The sequence below is a fragment of the Saimiri boliviensis genome, chromosome 2 (assembly GCF_048565385.1).
Source record: "Saimiri boliviensis isolate mSaiBol1 chromosome 2, mSaiBol1.pri, whole genome shotgun sequence".
Lineage (NCBI taxonomy): Eukaryota > Metazoa > Chordata > Mammalia > Primates > Cebidae > Saimiri > Saimiri boliviensis.
In genome coordinates, this window is record NC_133450.1 from 64,877,582 (window position 1) to 64,901,970 (window position 24,389).

At 37.3% G+C, this 24,389-nt stretch overlaps 1 protein-coding gene across 2 annotated transcripts in view; it reads left to right on the forward strand.

Moving 5' to 3' along the window:
• The window catches only part of RPS6KA5 (ribosomal protein S6 kinase A5), a 192,020-nt gene that overhangs the window by 110,296 nt on the left and 57,335 nt on the right, over positions 1–24,389 (forward strand). For both annotated transcript variants that reach the window (XM_074393472.1, XM_003939861.4), the window contains exons 5-7: positions 2,559–2,666; positions 20,281–20,364; positions 23,313–23,416. In XM_074393472.1, the coding sequence (XP_074249573.1) occupies positions 2,559–2,666; positions 20,281–20,364; positions 23,313–23,416 (296 nt within the window). The remainder of the gene's footprint in view (positions 1–2,558; positions 2,667–20,280; positions 20,365–23,312; positions 23,417–24,389) is intronic.

Here is a 24,389-nt window from a genome sequence, read left to right on the forward strand (position 1 = left end):
AGGTTTCACAGGAAGAGGCAAAAATGGATGTTTACTTGCAAGTAATGAGGTGACACAGATAGTAAATTACTTGTTCCTAAAATGTTTTCCAAAGAGGTTTTTTTTTAGGTAAAAGCATCTCCTGGTTGTTAGATGCATGTAATGCTTGAAGTCAATGTCCCTTCTCTAGATATTTTCCTTCCTGTATGTCTTAGAGGACATACAGGAAGGAAAATTGCTGAGGCTCTTAGAGGAAATTGCTTGGTGCTTTTGTGTTTTGTTTTGTTTTGTTGATACCGGGTCTCAGTCCATTGCCTAGGCTGGAGTGCAGGGGCATGATCACAGCTCCAAACCTACTGGGCTGAGGTGATCCTCCTACTTCAGCCTCCCGAGTAGCCAGGACAACAGACATGCGCCACCACACCTGGCTAATTTTTGTATTTTTTGTAGAGATGGAGTTTTGCCATGTTGCCCAGGCTAGTTTTGAACTCCTGAGCTCAAATGATCTTCCCACCTTGGCTTCCCAAAATGCTGGAATTACAGGTGTGGGCCACCTGTGCCTGTCCTCCCGCTTTTTTTATTCTGTTTTTAAAAAATAGAGACAGGGTCTCACTCTGTTGCCCAGGCTGGAATGCTATCATAGGTCACTGTGGCCTCAAACACCCTGGTCTCAAGTGATCCTCCTGCCTAAGTCTCCCAGGTAGCTCTAGGACTACATGTGTGCCAGTTTTTTTGTAGAGATGGGTCTCACTGTGTTGCCCAGGCTGGTCTTGAGCTCCTGGATTCAAGTGACCCTCCTGCCTCAGCCTTCCAGAGTACTCAGATTACAGGCGTGAGACACTGTGCCTGGCCCCTAGAGTTTTCCTGTATGTAATTTTGTTTTTCACCTTCCAAAGTACTCCGATTATAGGCATGAGACACTGTGCCTGGCCCCTCGTGTTTTCTGTATGTATAATTTTGTTTTTCCTTTTAAGAGTTTATTAAGAACTGTCTCATATTCTTAGTGTTGAGGAAAACAACATTTCTAAGTTTAGAAACATTTAATTCAGGCCAATGTAACTAAAAACATGAAAAGTAGAATTCATGCAGATCAAGCACCTCTTGTATGAGTTGGATAGATTTGTTATATAGCTGACGTGTTTTGCTGTAGAACTTACAAAAAAGTAAGTTTTATAAATGCAGAGTAAAATAGAGTAAATGTTACTTAACTGATTGACTTTGCTTATTTAGAACTAAAGTTTGGGCTGGGCGCGGTGGCTCAAGCTTGTAATCCCAGCACTTTGGGAGACCGAGGCGGGTGGATCACGAGGTCGAGAGATCGAGACCATCCTGGTCAACATGGTGAAACCCAGTCTCTACTAAAAATACAAAAAATTAGCTGGGCATGGTGGCGCGTGCCTGTAATCCCAGCTACTCAGGAGGCTGAGGCAGGAGAATTGCCTGAACCCAGGAGGCGGAGGTTGCGGTGAGCCGAGATGGCGCCATTGCACTGCAGCCTGGGTAACAAGAGCGAAACTCCGTCTCAAAAAAAAAAAAAAAAAAAATTAAAAAAAAAAAATTAGAACTAAAGTTTGAGCCTAGTACAGTGGCTCACACCTGTAATCCTAGCTACTCTGGAGGCTGAGGCAGGAGGATAGCTTTAGCCCAGAAGTTTGAGGCTGCAGTGAGCTAGGATCATGCCACTGCATGCCAGCCTGAGTGACCAAGTGAGACCCTATCTCAAAACAAAAAAGAACTAGAGTGAAATTAACCTATGATCTTCAACCTTTATGTTTAAGAGCCTGTTAATCAACAATTATTTATCAATTACCTATTTTATACATGGTGTGCTGCACAAATATTGGATATATACATAAAATGTGAAAAACAGAGTTAGTATAAGTATATAAAGACAAATAGGATATACCTAGAAAATATCAGTCATATATAGGTAAGTATAATATAAACCAGGCGTCCCCAAACTACAGCCCATGGGCTGCATGCGGCCCCCTGAGGCCATTTATCCGGCCCCCCGCCGCACTTCAGGAAGGGGCATCTCTTTCATTGGTGGTCAGTGAGAGGAGCACAGTATGTGGCGGCCCTCCAGCGGTCTGAGGGACAGTGAACTGGGCCCCTGTGTAAAAAGTTTGGGGACACCTAATAGAAACATAGGTGTTGTAGGATGAAAAACAAAGAAATGACCAGGGTGGGATCTGGTTAGTCAGAAAAGCCTTCTGAAACCATTAGGAAGTGATGGACAAGAATTGGCCACGAAAACACTTGAAGGTCATCTAGAGTGAGGGTGAAATAGGAAGAGTAGAGACATAAAGAAGCACTAGTCAAGAGGGAGGCCCTAAAGAAGCTGACCCAACAAGGTAGACCCTGTGCACGAGGAGAACTAAGACATGGTTAGAGAGGTCTGAGGAATGCAGCAGGTAAAAGAATTTACATTTGCCCTGACCAGTCACCAAGGGCCACCACAGGATCCTGAGGAGGGAAATACCTTTTAAAAAAAAAAAAAAAAATGGTAGATTAGAAAGACTGTCCTAATTCATTTTTTTGTAAATTGTTTTAAAATTCCTGTTTGTTTGTTTTTGCAGTTGGGGATTATATATCGTGACATTAAGCTTGAGAATATTCTACTTGATTCTAATGGCCATGTGGTGCTGACAGATTTTGGTCTGAGTAAGGAGTTTGTGGCTGATGAAGTGAGTATGATATTTTAATTTGAAGTTAATAATAACACAATGTAAACAAGGATGACAACTTAGCTGCAGAATAAACATTTAGTAGAAAACTGCCATATGAATTTGAACTTTTGTGCAGGGTTTGCCCAGGGGAACATTTTGACATGAAAATATAGAGATTTTTAGTTTAGAATTAATAGGGGACCATCCTGTTAAAAATACTGTAAACCTTGATGGATATATCAGAATTCCTATTTATTAAAAAAAAAAAAAGCACTGTGCTTTTAACTTTCCCCATGAAATATATAAAATGTAACTGAAAAATTAAATAACTCTTTTGCCCTTGAGGAGAATTATGGTTTTAATGATGGCCAATAAAGAATCACAAAGCTGGCCAGGCACAGTGGCTTATGCCTGTAATCCCAGCACTTTGGGAGGCCGAGGTGCGTAGATCCCCTGAGGCCAGGAGTTCAAGACCAGCCTTACCAACATGGAGAAACCCTGTCTCTATTAAAAATACAAAATTAGCCAGGCATGGTGGCTCACACCTGTAATCCCAGCACTTTGGGAGGCCAAGGTGGATAGATCACCTGAGGCTGGGAGTTCAAGACCAGCCTTACCAACATGGAGAAACCCTGTCTCTACTAAAAATACAAAATTAGCCAGGTATGGTGACGCATGCCGGTAATCCCAGCTACTTGGGAGGCTGAGGCAGGAGAATCGCTTGAACCCAGGAAGCAGAGGTTGCAGTGAGCCAAGATCGTGCCATTGCACTCCAGTCTGGGCAACAAGAGAACCCCATCTCAAAAAAAAAAATTCGCAACGCAAAGTACATACAGTTTACATTACAATAGCAAAGCAGGACATGCTATGAAGACCCTTTGAATTCTCTTGACAGGAAAGAGAGATCTGCCAGAGCAAATAAATAATATTGCTGGTTTTTGCTCAATATGAATTAAAATGTCATGGCTAATATGCAAATTTTACGTATGGAGGACTTTAATTTTTGGTATTAATTAGAATTTGTTTAATATTACAAAAGCATTTAATGACACTTAAAATTGTACATCTATAAGTTGTAGTTAAATACTGTTTATGTAGTGGTTGTAATAGAAGTTACATTTATTTCTACACTACTAGTTACTCAAGATAACTAAGTAAATTTGAATGTCAGTTTCATTTCTATCCAGGAAATTGTTGGTATAGAATATGGAATTGTAGTAATATTTTTGTAGTGAAGGACTTTGTTGTTATAAAATATATCATTTTTGGATTCCAAGTTAGGTGTATCTATTTCTGATTGGTTTTTGGAGTATTGCTAAAGCAGTCCTAGGTGAGTGAGATAAGTGCTGAAATTATAAAAATTAAAGGTTCTAATTTTTTAATCATATGTATATTCATTTTACTTATACAATAAATATTTATTGATCACCTCTACTATGCTGGGTACTGGGCAATACAATAATAAATGAAATGGAAATGATCTCTGCCTTCATGAAGCTGTAGTTACTGCAGTAAATTGATTATCTTTGATACAAATATAGTTATAAAATAGATTAAATGAATTTTGAGGAGTTTACTTCTAAATTTGATTCTTAAAACTTTTTATGCCTTTGTAAAATTTTAGTGGCAACTTCAATAAATTGTAGCAGATTAAATCTGTTTACTGTTGCCTCCTTAATAAATCCCACAAGAATAAAAGGAAAGGAATAAAATAGACATGCACTCAAAAGGGAAAAGAGAAAACAGCAACCACATTTTAGAAGACGGACAACAGTAACATGCATGGGAAGCCTAAAAGCGGCTCTGTGTACTTCTGACCCCCTTGAAAGGTTCAAGAATTGGAGTCAGGAGTTATCTCTCAAAGTAGGAATGCAGGTGATGCAGGACCCAGAAGGATTGATTGAAAGTCTGTGTAAGAAACGGGTAACCCCCAGATCCTATCTCTGCCCCTGTTCATATAGGCAGCTGTGCCTTCCTTATCCTAAGGGAAGACTATAAAGGTCTGTGCATTCAGGGACAATGGGCACAGCTAAGGGTGAGGATACCATACAGAAAATGACAGGTATGGTGAAAATGGACACACACAACTGTGAAAACTCCCTTAGCCGCTTTCTACCACTTCACTCTGAACACAATGGCTTCCCAGGTAGGAGTTCGGAGGGTTTTTTTCTGAGAAATCAAGAACAAAAAAGCTACAGATGACATCAGTAGTTTTGCCTCTGAACTGGCCCAGCCAGATCTCTCTATAGAACAGCCTGGGACTTGGCAGGCCCAGCCTGTACCATAGAAGTGTGTTTGTGATGATCTCTCAATTTAAAAAAATAATATTGTAACTGTATTTCAATGTCATTAATTTCCTCCACAATACTATCTGTTTTAAAATACTATTTTGCAAAGGGGTCCACAGGCTTCAATAGAGTTCCAAAGGGGTCCTTAGTCTGTAAATGTGTAAAATTCCCCCTGGATAGAGAGATTTGATGATCACTTTCATTTGCTCATTCACTCCATTGATATTTGTTGAGGGCCTTCTATGTACCAGATCAGCGGTCCCCAACTTTTTTGGAACCAGGGACTGGTTTCCTAGGAGACAATTTTCCCACAGACTGAGGTGGGGATATGGTTTCAAGATTATTCAAATAATTTCAAGATTATTCATTTATCATTAGATTTTCATAAGGAACATGCAACCTAGACCCCTTGCATGTACACTTCACAATAGGGTTGGCACTCCTAGGAGAATCTAATGCCACTGCTATCTGACAAGAGACGGAGGTCAGGTGGCAATACTTGTCTGTCACCTCCTGCTGTGTGCCCTGGTTCCTAACAGGGGTTAGGGGCCTCTGTGTTAGATGGTAGAGTAGGTTCTGGTAGTATACTAATGAAAATAATCACTTAATGAATCCTCTGTTGGAAAGTATGTGTGGCTGATCATTTGGCGTGGCTGATCACTTGGCAATAGATAGAAATAGACTTTGGCCCTGGGAAACAGCAAATGTTAGGACCCAAAACTAAACAAACAAATAAAAATCAAAGTTAACCAGAGTTGTTAGGTCTTAATACAGTAATAAACATTAGTGTGTGAAATGCTGTGTGAGAAGAGGAGAGTTTTCTGCTTCTTGTGTCAACAGCCTCCCCTCAAGGGGATGATGGGGATCCAGTAAGATACTATTGTCTTTGAGCACTTAGTGGTTGGGTACAAAAATGAAATGATAGAGTTCAAGCTGAAGTAGAGGAGTAATTGATAGGCGCCCTTATTTACTGAATACAGCCTTGCTCTAGGTTATGTTAATAGTTTAACATTACTATTAAGCCTAAGGGGTTGCATGTCTCTTTGATCCTTAGACTGCCTGCTCCTTCTTCCTCTTAGCCCTAGAGGACATACTGTCATGTTAGGCTTCAGGTTTAATTCTCAGGGCTCAGGTAGGAATTTTCCTTTGCTGAGTCCTTTGTTAAAACTTGATCTAATGGTTCTTTGCTCTTCTGATTCCACCCAGTACCTGTTTAGGAAGTTTCTCTACCTAGACCCTTTCTACCTTAAAAATATTCCCATGAGATCATTTGTTTTGATTAGATAGCATTCCTTTTTGGTTTCATATGTCAGCTCCAACTCAGCAAAATATATTTTTTTGGAACAAGGTTCTTTCTGCTCCATCCCATCTCTGCCTTCTTGGTTTCCAGGTTAAATATGTATCTTTATGATACGGTTTTACTGTGTCTCCACCCAAATCTCATCTTGAATTCCCACATGTTATGGGAGGGCCCTGGTGGGAGGTAATTGAATCATGGAGGCAGATTTTTCCCATGCTCTTCTTGTGATAGTGAATAAGTTTTATGAGATCTGATGGTTTTAAAAATGGGAGTTTCCCTGCACAAGTTCTCTCTCTCTCTTTGCCTGCTGCCATCCATGTAAGACATGACTTGCTTCTCCTTGCCTTCCACCATGATTGTGAGACCTCCCCAGCCACATGGAACTGTAAGTCTGTTAAATCTCTTTATTTTGTAAATTGCCTAGTCTTAGATATGTCTTTATGAGCAGTATGAGAATGGAATAATATAGCAATTATTACCACAAATGGGATGCTACTGAAAAGATATCTGAAAATGTGGAAGCCAGTTTGGAACTGGGTAACAGGCAGAGATTGTAACAGTTTGGAGGGCTCAGAAGAAGATAGGGACATGTGGGAAAGTTTGGAACTTCCTAGAGACATGTTGAATACCTTTGACCAAAATGCTGATAATGATATGTACAATGAATCCAGCCTGAGGTGGTCTCAGATGGAATGAGGAACTTGTTGGGGACTGGAACAAAAGTGACTTGTTATGTTGTAGCAAAGGGACTGGTGGCATTTTGCCCCTACCCTAGAGATTTGTGGAATTTTGAAATTGAGAGAGATTATTTAGGGTATCTGGCAGAAGAAATTTCTAAGCAGCGAAGCATTCAAGAGGTGACTTGGGTCCTATTAAAGTCATTCAGTTTTAAAAGAGAAACAGAGCATAAAAGTTTGAAAAATTTGCAGCCTGACAATTCAATAGAAAAGAACATCTTGTTTTCTGAGGAGAAATTCAAGCCAGCTGCAGAAATTTGCGTAAGTAATGAGGAGCTGAATGTTAATCACCATGCCAATGGGGAAATTGGCTCCAGGCCATGTCAGAAGCCTTTGTGGCAGCCCCTCCTCTCATAGGCCTGGAGGTTTAGGAAGAAAAAATGGTTTCCTGAGCTAGTCACAAGGTTCCTTTGCTATATGCAGTCCAGGGACTTGGTGCCCTATGTCCCAGCTGCTCCAGCCATGACTAAAAGGGGCCAAGGTACAGCTCAGGCTGTTGCTTCAGAGGATGGAAGCCTTGGCAACTTGCATGTGGAATTGAGCCTTTAGGTGCACAGAAAAGTCAATAATTGAGGTTTGGGAACCTCGCCTAAATTTCAAAGGATGTGTGGAAACACCTGGATGCCCAGGCAGAAGTTTGCTGCAAGGATGGGGTCCTCATGGAAATCCTCTGCTAGGGCAATGTGGAAAGGAAATGTGGAGTTGGAGCCCCCACACAGAGTTCCTACTGGGGAACCACCTAGTGGAACTGTGAGAAGAGGGCCACTGTTCTTTAAACCTCAGAATGGTAGATCCACCAACAGCTTGCAGCATGCACCCGGAAAAGCCACAGACACTCAATGCTATCCCGTGAAAGTAGCCAAGAGGGGAGTCTATACCCTGCAAAGCCACAGGGGCGGAGCTGCCCAAGGCCTTGGGAACCTACCTTTTGCATCAGCGTGACCTGGATGTGAGACATGGAGTCAAAGGAGATCATTTTGGAGCTTTAAGATTTGACTGCCCCACTGGATTTTGGACTTGCATGGAGCCTGTATCCCTTTGTTTTGGCCAGTTTCTCCCATTTGGAGTGGTATATTAAACTAGTGACTGTACCCGCATTGTATCTAAGAAGCAGCTAACTTGCTTTTAGAGGCTCATAGCTGGAAGGGACTTGCTTTGTCTCAGATGAGTCTTTGGACTATGGACTTTTGAGTTAATGCTGAAGTGAGTTAAGACTTTGGGGGACTGATGGGAAGGTATGATTGGTTTTGAAATGTGAGGACATAAAATTTGGGAGGGGCGAGGGGCGGAATGATACGATTTGGCTGTGTCTTTATCCACATCTCATCTTGAATTCCCACATCTTGTGAAAGGAACCTGGTGGGAGGTAATCGAATCATGGGGGCAGGTTTTTTCTCTGCTGTTCTCATGGTAGTGAATAACTCTCACGAGATCTGATGTTTTTAAAAACAGGAGTTTTCCTGCACAATTTCTGTCTCACTTTACCTTCTGCCATCCATGTAAGATGTGACTTGCTCTTCCTTGCCTTCCGCCATAATTGTGAGACCTCCCAGGCCACATGGAACTGTGAGTCCATTAAACCTCTTTCTTCTGTAAATTGCTCAATCTTGGGTATGTCTTTATCAGCAGCATGAGAATGGACTGATACACTCTACCTGCCTTCTCTTCTCTTTAACCTCTTCCTCTTTGACTATTTCTGTCACTGTTTAAGCATACGTAGTCTTTCCTTCTTACAGTTTTAAAAATAGGGAGATGAATGGACTGATAAATAAAAAGAAAAAAAAAACTCAGAATACCATATTCCTGCCTAGCTATTGTCTCATTATTCTCCTTTGTCAATATTTGTCTCTTCTTACTCATATTATCACTTATTCCCTTATCAATTCCAATTCTGCTTGTACCCTCCCCCCTTCCATCTACTGAGGCTGTTCTTGCCAGTGTTGCCATTGACCTGCATATTAGTTCTTTTTAGTCACCTTGCTTGACTTCCTGGTAGTGTGGAACTGGAAATCACCTCTTACCTTGGCTCTGTGACACAACACCCTCCTGACTTTCCTTCTCTCTCTTACTGCCTTTTGTAGGCTCTTCCTCTTTGATCCGTGGGTTCCCCTCAGCTCAATCCTAGGTACTCTTCTCTTTTTATGCCTTACTTATATGCTGTTCATTTCCCAACCTTCTCTTCTGGGCTCAAGACTCAATATGTGAATGTTGTATCTCCACTTGACTCTCTCACAGGCTCCTCAAAATAAACATTTTCAAAACGGAAGTAATCTCCCACTCAAATCTGCTTCTCTGTCAGTATATCACAATTTTACATTATAAATTATGGCCTCATTTGGTCTGGGAAATATTTTTAGTCTTCAGAAATTTACTTTTTATGTATGTTTGATGTTTCTGCTCATGAAATTATACTTATCTCTGTATATATATTAATTTAGTAATCAAAAATCTTGGAGTATTTACCATTGCCAGGTATTGCACTAGACCCTAGAGATATAATGGTGAACATAACACATTCCTTATCCTCCTGAGTCTATATTCTAGAGATATTTGTCAAATATTCATATAAAAATGTTCATACTATTATTATTATTTTATTTTTAAGACAGGGTCTTGGTCTGTTGCTCAAGGTGGCAAGATCTTGGCTCACTATAACCTCTGCCTCCTGGGCTCAAGCCCTCCTCCCACCTCAGACTCCCAAGTAGCTGGGACTCCAGGCACACGGCCACTATGCCCAGCTAATTTTTGTATTTTTGTAGAGATGGGGGTTTCAGCATGTTGCCCAGTTTTGTCTTGAACTAAGCTCAAATAATCTGCCTGCCTTACTCTCCCAAAGTACCAGGATTGTAGGCATCAGCTACCATGCCAAGACCTTATAATTGTTTCTAGATAATGGTTTGCAGCCTATGCATACAGGTTAAAGTAAATTTATTTTAGAAACTTTAAAAATATATTATGATAATGAAAATTTGCTATTTTTACTGTTCTGCTCTCAACCACAAAATTCAATCTCTTGAGACTCTGAAAATAATAAAACATTTCTAATTTGCAGGCTAATATATATCATCCATAGAATTTTTTGGTAGTATAGTTTTACAAACATTTGTTGAGTTCTTCCAGTCAGAGAATCTGGTAGTTACTGTATATTTAATTTTCACATTGAAGATTTAAAGACAATTTTTAAAAAGTGTGGGTAAAGTGATAATAGCTTCAAAATTGTGTCTGTTCTTATATAAGCAAATAATGTCAAAAAGGACACATTCATGTTTATGATTAAATATAGTATATGCATTCTGTTTTTATGATTTGATAGTGAACATTTGAAAATTTTCAGAACAGATCATTAACATGAATCCCCAGGTAGATAAATACAACTATAAGATTCAGTCAAGAAAAGTAATGTGTTGACTGAACAGTACAGAGTATCTGTTCTTAAAGGGAAAAGCCTATAGATTTATGACTATTTTTCTTTTTCTAGAAGTAGAAAAATCTAACCTTGCTCAATTCAGATAATGTTATTTATTAATTCTTTGAACATATAAGAGGCATTTTAATTAGGGGGATCATTCTCTGTTTCCTAGCTTTGGGACATTAGGCAAGTTACTTAGTCATTAACCTTTCTGAGTCTTAATTTTGTCATCTGTAAAATAATATTTAGCTTATCTACTTTATAGAATTGTCATACTGACACAATGAATTGATGCTTGTGAAAATACTTTTTAAAGTGTAAAGCACTATATTAGTTCCATTTGTGGGAAGTTGAGTCAATAGGCACACATGTGAGTAGAGGTAAAATGTCATGTACTGGCAGCTTATAGAAGATCTGTTTTCTCACTGAGTGTGAGGAAGAAAACCAACTAACGATGTGGGGGAGTGAATGGATAAAAGAAATGAATGTGTTTGCTGGGTACCATTAAAGACCCACATGAGATTCCTGATCATGAATTTAAAGTGAAATTGGCTGGGCACGGTGGCTCATGCCTGTAATCGCTTGAGCCCAGGAGTTTGAGACCGGTCTGGGCAACACAGTGAGACCTCGTTCCTATAAAAATAAAAATAAAAAATTAGCCGAGCATGGTGGCACCTGCCTATATTCCTATTTGGGGAGGCTGAGCTGGGAGGATCACTTGAATCCGGGAGCCAGAGGATGCAGTGAGCCAAGATCATGCCACTGCACTCCAACCTGGATGAACAGAATGAGACCCTGTCTAAAAATGAATGAATGAAAGAAATTGGTCAACCTGACTATACGGTTTTCTCCAACAACATGTAGCTGCACTGGTGCAGGTAAAGAGTATGTGGTGGATTGAATTTAATTGTGTTTTAGTACTCTTACTTTGTGTGTGAATGTCCATAAACAATATATACTATTATCTTTTGTTTTTTGAGTGTACATATATGACATATTCTAGTGCGAATTATTTTTTATTTGACCTATTCTTGAAATTTATCCAAGTTGATAAATGGGATGTTTCATTTAACTATTGTATAATAATCCTTTATATTAGTATCCAGTATATTTATCCTCTATCCTACTGAAGTACATTTAGGTTGTTTCTATGTTTTCGGTCACAGTGTTGCATTTTCCCCCCTGATGTTATTGATTTGTTACAGTTACTTAAGTGTTATAGATACCTACCCTCTATAACTATATGTTTTGTAAATTTCTTTTCTAACATTTTTACTTGTTTTCAATTTTGTTTCATGGTATTTTTTGCCATTTGACATTTTAATAAGATCCAATGCACTACTCTTTTCTTTTAAGGCTTATGTTTTTTGAATAAAAGTTTTTAAATTTTAGTTAAAAAAAAACCCACAAAACAAAAATTACCGTCTTAACTGTTTATAAATATATGGTTCAGTAGCTTTAATAATATTCTTTTTGTTGTATAACAGATCTCTAGCCTTTTTTCATCTTGCAAAATTGAAACTATACCCACTGAACACAACTTTCCTTTTCCTCTTTCCCCTAACCCCTGGCAACCACTATTCTACTTTATATTTCTGAGTTTGACTACTTATGGTATGCCATGTCAATAGGGTTATCCTGTATTTTATTTTTGTGACTATTTCACTTAGCGTAGTGTTCTCAAGGTTCATCCATGCTGTAGCATGGGATAGGATTTCTTTCTTTAATAAGGGTGAATAATATTCCATGGTATTTATATGGCACACTTTGTTTGTTCATTCATCTGTTGATGGACATTTGGGTTGTTCCCACTTCTTGGCTGTTGTGAATAATGCAGTGACTGTGGTTGTGCACATATTTCTTCAAGAGTCTGCCTTCAATTCTTTGGGATATATAACCACAAGGGAAATTGCTAGACCATATATTTATTCTACTTTTAATTTTCAAAATTTTTCGAGGAATATTCATACTATTTTCCACAGCAGCGGTACCATTTTGCGTTCTTACCAACAGTGCTAAAGTGTTCCAGAGTCTCCATATCTTTGCCAACACTTGTTATTTTGGTGGTTTTGGGGTTTTTTTTATTTTTTTCTGTTTTATTTTCTTGTTTTTTGAGACAGTGTCTCACTTCATCACCCAGGCTGACGTACAGTGACACGATCTTGGCTCACTGCAACCTTCACCTCCCAGATTCAAGAGATTCTCCTGCCTTAGCCTCCTGAGTAGCCAGGATTACAGGCGTGCACCATCACACCTGGCTAATTTTTATATTTTTAGTAGAGACAGAGGTTCACCATGTTGGTCAGACTGGTCTCAAACTCCTGACCTCGTGATCCACCCACCTTGGCCTCCCAAAGTGCTGGGGTTACAGGCATGAGCCACCACTCTCAGCCTGGTGGGTTTTTTTGTTTTTTGTTTTTTTTTTGAGATAGAGGCTTGCTCTGGCATCCAGGCTGAACTGCAGTGGCACAATGTTGACTCACTGCAACCTCCACCTCCCAGGTTCAAGCGATTCTCCTGCCTCAGCCTCCCGAGTAGCTGGGACTACAGGCACGTGCCACCACACCCAGCTAATTTTTTGTATTTTTAGCAGAGACAGGGTTTCACTGTGTTAACCAGGATGGTCTTGATCTCCTGACCTTATGATCGACCTGCCTCTGCCTCCCAAAGTGTTGGGATTACAGGTGCGAGCCACCTCGCCCGGCTGTGTTCTTGTTTTTATAGGGTCTATCCTAATGAGTGTAAGGCGAAATCTCACGGTAATTTTGATTTGCTTTTCTTTAATCATTAGTGATGTTGAGCACTTTTCATATGCTGTTAACCATTTGCATTTATCTTCGGAGAAATGACTCTTAAAGTCCTTTGCTCATTTTAAAATCAGGTTAGTTGTGGGTTTTGTTGTTTTTAGGAGTTGTTTATACATTCTAGATATTAGCTCCTTATCAGATATATGATTTGCAAATATTTTCTCCCATTCTGCAGGTTGCCTTTTCATTCTGTTTGTTTCTTTTGATTTGCAGAATTTTTTAAGTTGGATATAGTCCCATATGTCTATTTTTGCTTTTATTGCCTGTGCTTTTGGTGTCATATCTAAAATCATTGGCAAATTTAATGTCCTGAAGGTTTTCCCATATGTTTTCTTCTAGGAGTTTCACAATTTTAGGTCTTAAATTTAGGGTATAAAACCAAGTGGAAATATTTTATATTTTTAATGCAGATAACCCAATTACCTTTAAAGTATTTGTTGACTAGTCAGTCTTTTCTTTAACTGAAATGCAACTTCTGTCATATAACTACGTTCCCATGCATGTTTATGAGTCTGTTTTTAGGCTCTTCATTCAATTCCATTTGTCTGTTTGCCTTGCCCTGCATCAGAACCAAAATATCTTAAAGCATCTGACTGTCCGGGCATGGTAGCTTACACCTGTAATCTCAGCACTTCGGGAGGCTGCAGTGGGAAAATCGCTTGAGGCCAGGAGTTTGAGATGAGCCTGGGCAATATAGGAAGACTTCATCTCTACAAAACATTAAAAAATTAGCTGAGTGTGTTGGTGTACGCCTTTAGTTCCAGCTACTCGGGAGGATGAGGCAGAAGGTTCACTTGAACCCAGGAATTCAAGGTTGCAGTGAGCTGTGATCACGCCACTGTACTCCAGCCTGGACAACAGAGCGAGACTTTATCTCAAAAAAGAAAAAAAAGCCTATCACTTTATAGTAAGTCTTGATTCTGGAAAGGTGAGGTCTTTTTCCTCTTCACCCTCGCCCTACCTCCCTCTCCTTTCTCCTGACCTTCCTCCTTCCTCTTCACTGTCTTCTCTGTTCCTGGCATTTTCTGCTCCTCCACATTAATTCTAGAATTGAATATAATATAAATTAATTTGGAGAGAACTGCAATTTTTGGATATTGACCCTTCCAATCAATGAATTTGCCTCAGTGAATGTTTATATCTTCCCATATATTTAGTTGTTTTGTATGTCCTTCAAAAATATTTTGTACTATTATCTATAATATTTTGTACTGTATATTTTATATTATATTTTATAATGTATATTATTAGACATTTCTATTTATACTTTTTGTTTCAATTGTAAGAATTATCTTTAAAAACTAGAATATTTATGTTTTTCTTGTCAGTGCATAGGAATGTTGTTGACCTTATGCATAAAACATTGAATTCTTGTTAGGTGTTCAAATTTATAGATTGACTTGGATTTTTGTATAGATGATTACATTAAAAAGAAAAAAATCAGAACCACTATTTGTAAGTAATAATGTCTTTGTTTCTTTTCATTTCTCATACCTTTTAGTTTCTGTGTGTTTGGGCATGGTTATTTTGTCTGGGTTTGGCTTGGTTTTATTGCTTTGTCTACCAAGTTTTATATTTATATGTATGTATTTTTTTTTATAGTAAAGAACATGTGTTTTAGTCATTTAGTATGGTATTTGCTCTAGGTTTTTGGTAGGTAAATTATATTTTTAGTATCTAAGAGTTTATTGTTATAAGGAAATTCTTACGGTTTTTCTCTTTAACCACATAGTGGTGTGAATTATATGAATAGATTATTTTTTTTCTTTTTCAGTGTTAGACAGTCTTTCAATTCCTGGAACAAACATTACTTCCCATGATATATATATTTTTGAACATTGCCAGATTTTATTTGCTAATATTTTGCTTAGAATTTTATGTCTGAAAGCCTGTGTGGGTATTCTCTAATTGATGATGGATACAGGGTTTTGTGTATTTTCATGAATATCATTCATATCTTGAATATATTTACTAATGTTTTCCTTCTTGATCTGTCAGTTGTAAGAAACATAATTTAAAATATCTGTGATGATTGTGGATTTGTTCATTTCTTCTTGAAGATCTCTCCATTTTTATTTTACATATTTTAAGGCTTTTCAAAAATTTTAAAGGATATTCAAACTTGGAATAGAGTTATTTCCTAGTGAAATAAATGTTCCTTTTATTATTTTGTAATGTAGGTAGTTTTAATAATTATTTGGCTTTAAAGTTCATTTCTCCTCCTATTAATAAAGATACTTCACCTTTCTGTTGGTTAGTGCTGTCCGATACAACTTTTTTCATGTCTTTTCTTTCAATCTTTCTTTGTCGTTATGTTTTAGGTGTGCCTTTTGTAAATAACCTATAACTGGATTTTATTTTTTGATCAGGAGTTTCTGTCTTTTAACTGGTGAGTTATGATACCTGTATTTTATGCTTACTGATGTATTTTTATTTATTTATCTTATCTTGCTTTGTGTTCCTCTTTGCTTCTTTTTTCCTTTTTTCTGTCTTCTATATAAATGATTAAGATCTTTTTATTTCATGTCCACCTAATGGTCTAGAAGTCATGTATATTCTATTTCTATTCTTTTAGTGGTTATTACCCTGATTTTATTTATTTATTTTTATACACAAGGCATTTCTATAATATTACCCTGATTTTAAACTTGTGAATAGTCTGAAATTATCCATTATCTCTCAGGTGATTATGACCAGTACAAGAACATTGGAATGCTTCAACTTCAGTTATTCATCTAATTTTCATATTATTTAGTATTTTAGTCCTACCTGGTAAATTTCCACAATCATTACTGTACAGTTTTATAAATTCAGTGCTTGTTTACATTTACTTACACATATATTTTCTCTGCTTATTCTTGCTTCTTGCATCTGAATTTTTTTCTTCCAAGTTCAGCTTCTTTCTGAAATACATACTTTAGTTTCTTTTTAGCAAGGATCAATGATTAATAAATTCTGTCTTTGTCTTAAAATGCTTTATTTTGCCCTGCATATTAACTAATAATTTAGCTGCTGCATATGAATAGATCTAGGAATGGGCCTTTGAGACACACACACACACACACACACACACACACAGAATGTGGCCACTTGTGAATATATTTTTATTTAATCTGCTTAGGACTTTTGGAACATTCTGGTTAATTTTCTCAAATTTACTAAGTCTTTTTTTTTTTTTTTTTTTTTGAGACAGGGTCTCACTCTGTGGCCCAGGCTGGAATGCAGTTGTGCTATCTCTGCTCACTGCAACCTCCACCTCCCAGGTTTAAGCAGTCCTCCTGTCTCAGCCTCCCAAGTAGCTAGGACTGCAGGCATACACCACCATGCATTTTTGGTAGAGACAAGGTTTGAACGATGTTGGCCAGGCTGTTCTCCAACTCCTGATCTCAAGTGATCCGCCCACCTTGGCCTCCCAGAATGCTGGGATTACAGATTTGAGCCACCATGCCCAGCAATTTTACTAAGTCTTGAGAAAATTATCCAGAATATTGCAAAAGTATCCTCTAATGTACTTTCTTTCTTTAGCTGTGTCTAATATGTTTAATTTGCCTTTTTTATTGCCTTATTTCTGTATTTGCACAGCTCTATTTGATTCTTTTTCACATCTTATCTCTTCTATGCTTTAAAAAAAAAACAAAAAAACAGATGTTTTTCTTCTTTCTTTCTTTTTTTTTTTTAGACAGGATCTCATTCTGTCACCCGGGCTGGCGTGCAGTGGTGATCATGGCTCACTGCACCCTTGACCTTCTGTGCTCAGATGAATGATCCTCTTGCCTCAGTTTCCCAAGTAGCTGGGACTACAGGCATGAGCCACCATGCCTTAATTTTTTATTTTTAATGTTTTTAGAGATAGGGTTTTTCCATCTTGCCCAGGCTGTCTTCTTTTATGTCTTTTATCTTTTACAAACAGCATACCGGTGATTTACAGATTGTTTTTCTATTGTTTCAAGTAATCCTTCTGTTTGTTGTGTCTGTGAAGTCTACTTCACTCACTTGGTAATATCAAGACATCAGGGCTTCACAGGAATTCTGGGCAGTCTAAGTTGTGAGAACGTCTCTGGTTCTATTATTTGTCCTAGGGTGTCATCATGTTTTGCCAGATTTCCAGATTTTCCTACTTCTCCATACGATTCGGAAGAGTTAATTCCGATCTCAAATCTAAGAAGCATAAGCCGAGGCATTTGAGATCACAGGAAGAACTTTGTTAAGCTAGGGCCTAGATGGAAACAAATGAGTGCCAGCAGGTAAATTTATTTTTCTATAGTTTGCTTTCACTGAGATTTAGCTTTCTCTGGTTTCAAGGTTATACAGGAGTGGTAATTCTAGCTCATCTCATTTGAGCTGAGAACCTCATCTTTTATCTTCCTAGGGTATAAAAACTCAAGTTTCTGCATTGCTGAGATCTGTAACAACTCACATTTCCTCCCTTTGCGCAGCCACAGCATTAGGTCATATGCCTACCTCTCTGGTTTTCTGTACCTACTTCCTAGCTGGAACCCAGGAGTTCCCCTTTCTTTCTTGTGAGCATGGTCTTTGGCGATTACCAATGAAATATGTAATTAAAAAAAAAAAATCAAACATTTCTAGATTTGTGTGTGGAGATTTGCCAACATTAACAGTCTTTCCAAATATGGGATGGGGAAAAAAAAAAACTGTTTTCATTGGTAATTTTGCACCGGCATTTATCTGTCCCAAGCAGATATGATTAGGACAAAACATTGGCAGATGAAAGCTAGGAATGATTTCATCTGAGTCTTCAATGAGAAGTACTTGAGTTCGGCCTTTGAGTTGCTGTTGGGATTCTTCCATAGAAGAAAACTAGTTTTTTGTCCAGTGTTATCTGATCCTTTTCTCTAAGGAGCAACGAAGCCTCCTTGATTGGCTAATCACTTAAGACACATGAGTATTTCATATTATCTGCTAGTATGTTGTACACATCCCACTCCTGCTGTTTTTGTTCATAATCAAGTAAATTTTCATTCACAGTTTTTAAACTCTGTGACAACTAATGTTGCTTATAAAATAGTATGGTCATAAATGTTGAATAGGTTGTCTCCTTGAGAAAATTGTTACTTGAGAAAATTACTGTATTTTGAACAAATAATAAACCATAATTACAGTAAAATTATTACCTTGAAGTCTTTCCTGCCCCTGTCAGAGACTCTGGAATATGTTTTTTTTTGTTGTTGTTGTTTGTTTGTTTGTTTGTTTGTTTTTGAGTTGGAGTCTTGCTCTGTTACCCAGGCTGGAGGGCAGTGGCATGATCTCTGCTTACTGTAAATTCCAACTCCCAGGTTCAAGTGATTCTCCTGCCTCAGCCTCCTGAGTAGCTGGGATTACAGGCCTGTGCCACCATGCCTGGCTAATTTTTGTATTTTTAGTCGAGACAGAGTTTCACTGTGTTGGTCAGGCTGGTCTCAAACTCCTGACTTCATGATTCACCCACCTCAGCCTCCCAAAGTGCTGGGATTACAGGCGTGAGCCACCACGCCTGGTCTGGAATATGTTCTGGGGTGCATCCTTCCCCTGTCAAATCTCATCAGTTTGTCTTCGTGGTAGAATTATTTTAAGATGTTTGGTATACACTCTAGATAACATACATCTTCGTAGGCAGATAATTACAAATTCAAAAGTTACAATTGGTGATATTTTTACAAATAGAAGATAAACTCTTAGGAAGTTTAGGCAGAGACCTGAAAGTTAGAACCCAGAGGGAATAACACAGGAGGAAGCAAATATAGATTTGGAACTGGATAAGATGGCAAGGTTTTAAAATAATTGAGAGAATTAAGGAATGTTTGTCTTTGTTTACTACTATTCTCAGTGATTGGAACTTCTCAACACTTAAGCTTTAATTTTTCTATCTTCTGGAATTTCTATAAAATAAATATTAGGCCGGGCGCGGTGGCTCAAGCCTGTAATCCCAGCACTTTGGGAGGCCGAGACGGGTGGATCACGAGGTCGAGAGATTGAGACCATCCTGGTCAACATGGTGAAACCCCGTCTCTACCAAAAATACAAAAAATTAGCTGGGCATGGTGGCGCGTGCCTGTAATCCCAGCTACTCGGGAGGCTGAGGCAGGAGAATTGCCTGAACCCAGGAGGCGGAGGTTGCGGTGAGCCGAGATCGCGCCATTGCACTCCAGCCTGGGTAACGAGAGAGAAACTCAGTCTCAAAAAAAAAAAATAAAATAAATAAATAAATAAATAAATAAATAAATAAATATTAATGTATATTCTATCAGCTACTTCCCAAAGCACCAGATAAGCTAAAATGAATTATAAGAGAGGCCAAAAATTACATGGAAAAGATAGAAGAAATATCTTTTAAGCACTTAACTCGGAGTGGTTTTGAGCTTCCTCTAAGTTGAGACAATAAAGAAATGAGCTATGTGATTGCATAATCGGTCATTTAAAAAATAATTTTTTAGGTTAACTTTCAGGCACAATATATTAGCCCTTTAGAATTTCTTAAATTCTATAAAAAAGAAATATCTACCTTTAAGAAATAATCTTTTTTTTTTTCCAAGACAGTTTTGTGCACCATCATTAAACATATCATAAGCATTGTCAAACCTACACAAGATGGTAAGGTAGAAAAAACTTTATCTTTTTTTAAATATTTGGGTTTATTTCCACTTCTTAGAGTTTGGTCTTCTCTCCCCCTTCAAGTTTCCAACTGTTTTCTCAATCTTGACTGATAAAGTCATTTATACCAATGTGTTTGACAGTTCATGTTGCCTCACTAGTACTATTTGCATTCTTTAAAAAAAAAATGGTTAAATAAGTCAACAACTCAAATATACATGCATACAATAAGTGAACAAGAATAAATGAAGGGATTCATGGAAAGGATGGATGGATGGATGGATGGATGGATTTCATGCATGAGAAGTCTTTCTCATACACCCAGGACTCATATTATGTAGGCAGTGGTCTGTTCTGATGAAAAGAAGGTCTGTCAGGTAGATTCTATCACTACTTTGCCACTAGAGTGTATCTCAACCACTAACGTGTATTATCAACTTTCTTCTTTTGTCACTTGTCATACTAGCTTGAAATCAAACCCCTTTTTTGTTTGTTTCTTCAAGACTGAAAGAGCATATTCCTTTTGTGGAACTATTGAATACATGGCACCAGATATTGTCCGAGGGGGAGATTCAGGACATGACAAGGTATGTTCTATTTTTGATGCTTCTTTATATATTCCTATAAAATGTACTATAAGAATCCTAGTTAACAACTTAGGTCATCTCTACAACAGAGCCATCTTTCTGGTGTTGATTATCTTACCTTCCTTTTTTTTTCTCTTTTGCTTTGTATTTCTAAACACATTGTGATATCTAGTATTTTTGAAGAAAATGATAATACAAAGGTTAGGACATTCTAGATTTCCCTTTTTAAAGATTTTATTGGTGAGAATTGTGTTTTATAAAGTAATACTGTTGTTAAAGTTGAGACCTCAAAATTAATTATTCAAGTAATTTTTATTTTATTTCTGTTGAGAGAGCCTGTTTCTTAAACAGAGTACAATCTGTGACTCCATTCTTTTTAAAAATTATTTATTTATTTTTGCATGAGACCCTGATCTTTTAGGATACAACTGAGCCACAATGCAATACGAAAGCGTCACTCAATGTAAAACTGCACATTGTTCCTGTTTGAGTCATGATGAATGATTTTGGTCAGCACTTATTGGCATTTTTAATTCTGCTAGAAAAACATTCAGAGGGCCGGGCGCGGTGGCTCAAGCCTGTAATCCCAGCACTTGGGGAGGCCGAGGCAGGTGGATCACGAGGTCGAGAGTTCGAGACCATCCTGGTCGACATGGTGAAACCCCGTCTCTACTAAAAATACAAAAAATTAGCTGGGCATGGTGGCGCGTGCCTGTAATCCCAGCTACTCAGGAGGCTGAGGCAGGAGAATTGCCTGAACCCAGGAGGCGGAGGTTGCGGTGAGCCGAGATCGCACCATTGCACTCCAGCCTGGTTAACAAGAGCGAAACTCCGTCTCAAAAAAAAAAAAAAAAAAAACATTCAGAAACATATAGTCATGTGTATCACCTTTGATTAATTATTTACTTTTTAAGAGGTCACTGAGAGGTCAATGAAAAGGGAATCACCCATATTTTCTTATTCCCAGTTTCTGTCTCTAACTTTCCAGAGACACTGGAGAAATGAGCTACATAATTGCATAATTGATCATTTAAAAATAATTTTTCCAACAGATATAACATTTTAACGACGCTTGGAAAAAGAAAAACTCCTGAGTTCTAGATAGTTTAAGTTTATTTTCCTAAGCTCAATTTTTTTTGGCCTCCACTCTTCCCTTTGTATGTGCAAAACGAAGAATTCTAGAAGAAGCTTTCTAAGTAATTACGTTATAAAATCTAGGTCATGGTTTTTTTCTGTATTAAAGGGTACAAAATTTGTTCAGTTTTTTTTTTTAACACTTCAGTTTTATTAATAGCTTTATCCAAATAAGGTATTCTATTTTTTGTTCCCCATCTTTCCTTCTCCTTCATTCCCTTTCAGAGTCCCACATATACAGTTCAGATATCTGACTGTGGAGAATCTTTGGTCTCCTTCCTGATGACTAATCATATATTTAAAAGCATGTTCTTCAAGTTTGTATGGTGTCGGTTTTGGGACCCAGGGCTAAGAATCTGATTATTGATCTTCGTCAGTTGAAGAATGTGGTTTTAACTCCAACAGCAAAACATTCTGAGGGTTCTGACTCAAATGGCAGTAAAACTGTTTGTATAAATAATAGAAGAGTTTAATTGCTGGTTTAGTTTGCTTCTTCGTATTCTTTGAGCTTCTTGGTATTTAATGAAGCTGTTGGGGAGTTTGGTAGGAATTTATACCTGTTAATTTGAAAATTATCTTCAGAGACCTAATGGAACCAGTTTTACATAAGAAAATCTTGTATTACTCCTAGAATTTCTGTATACCTAAGGTGCAGAAAATAGCTAGTTAATAAATATTTCTTCCCACACCTGGAACAATGTGACAGTTATTAAATGAGATAGCATATGCAAAGTGCTCATCCTGGTGCCTGGCATGGGGACAGAGTTCAGTAAATTCTTTCCTGATTGTAGTCTGCTTGATAGGTTTTATATGTCAGCACTTTGTATTTTCTTAATAGTTCTGGGCTCATAAATTTTGTCACCACTCTGAAACTTAGGCCCTGGTAATTGGAAGCAGATAGTTTGAAATTTTAACATCTAGTTAATATTTCTCATTGGTTACACTCATGTGTTCAAGTTATTAAACCTCTGATTTGCCTAATTAAAGAAGAAGTAATTTTCAATGCATCAAGATTCTTTAAGCTGGGTATGGCAGCTCACACCTGTAATCACAGCACTTTGGGAGGGTGACGTGGGTAGATTGCTTGAGCCAAGAGCTCGAGACCAGCCTGGGCAACATAGTGAGACCCCCATCTCAAAGAAAACAAACAAAAGATTTTTAAAATTATATATAATTTGCTATGTTTTCAGTTCAGGAAAATGCATTTGTAAATTGGTTTCCAAATTAGAACACATTTTATTTTATATTATTTTAGATCGTCTCATCAGTGAAGATCCTAAGGTTTATGTGTGATAGGTTCCGTAAGAAAAATTGATTTAGGCAGTTAGGAAAAAAATAACATACCCTTGGATGTGGGTTTTCTTTTTTTTTCTTTTTTTTTTTTTTTTTGTTCTTTGAATTTTAGGCATATCATAAGGCTTACTGGAGCTGAATACTTAGTTTCCTATCATAAACCCAAAGATGTTACCTACTTAAAATTTTTAAAATTCATTCAAGTTTAGATTTTTTAAAATTAAGGTGAAACAGTTACTAGTTTAAGAAATAATTAACAAAATTTTAAAAGCAAAAAATTAAAGAATTTTTTTAAAAAAAGATAAAAAGAAATAACATGTTTTCTGTATGGCGGATACTTGGGTATTTGGTCTCTAAATGTCTTTCTTGCATGTGTTAATACTCCTTACATAGAAGGAGGTTACACAATCCTTTCGTTAAAACATTTTTCTAATAGATAGCTTTCTTTTGTTCATTTTTTTCTTTCTTACATAATATTTTAGTTGATAATTCTATAAAATAAAATTACTGTTGTTTTATAGGCAGTTGACTGGTGGAGTTTAGGTGTTCTGATGTATGAATTACTGACTGGAGCATCTCCTTTCACTGTTGATGGAGAAAAAAATTCCCAAGCTGAGATATCTAGGTAAGATTTAACAAAATAAAATAAATGCATTGTTTTCTCAAAGGAACTGATCACATTTCTGCAGTTAAGCTGATGTCAAAAAAATAATTTTTTAAAATGATAGACAAAGTGATGTTTATATGGTAAATTTTATTTTCTATTATAAATCATGTAGATATATTGTATTTCTTTATATTTCTTATATTGATTTTATGTGCCCAATTAAATCTGAAGTTTAACTTTTGATCTATAGTGTCATGCACTTAGCATATTATCTTACACTTAGTAGGTACATCATATATTGAGAAGTTTATTTAATGGATACTTTTTTCTACACTGTATATGTAATTTGTTTCTTTGTGACTTTAACATGAAGAAACAGTAATGATATTTTTGAACTCATGGATGTAGGCTCAATAGAAACAAATACCATAAAATTATCCTCTAATAGGTCTCAGAGCATTATTCTCTTCTTTTCCTTCATAGCAGATATCACAGTTGCAGTATTACATTTTTGTTTATAATTATTTGATTAATGTCTATCTGTCACACTAGATTGTAAGCTCTCAGAGTAAGGGACATGTCTGGCTTTGATTCTCCGTACTTACTATATAGAACTCCATAAATATTTGAGGAATAAAATGGGTTAATGAACAAATAAGTGAACAGTGATCAACATTATACTAGTTACTAGTTAGGTTTTGTCCTGTTTTTACTTCAATTATATAACTTTGAGAACAGATTTGACATTAAAAATTAAAAATAGAGTTTCCACTTCCAAAGAAGATGGATTAAGAGGGACCAGATCTACTTTCCTGCCTTTAAACAATGGGCAAAATATATGAAAGAACAGATACGAAGACATTGGATATCTGGAAGTGAAGGACAGTGATCTTTGAGAGGAAAAAAATAAATAAATGAGGTGATCCCTGTGATTGCCTCAGCTTATTGCCTTGAGAGCGTTTTGAGGCTGCAGAACCCAGATGCAGTTGAG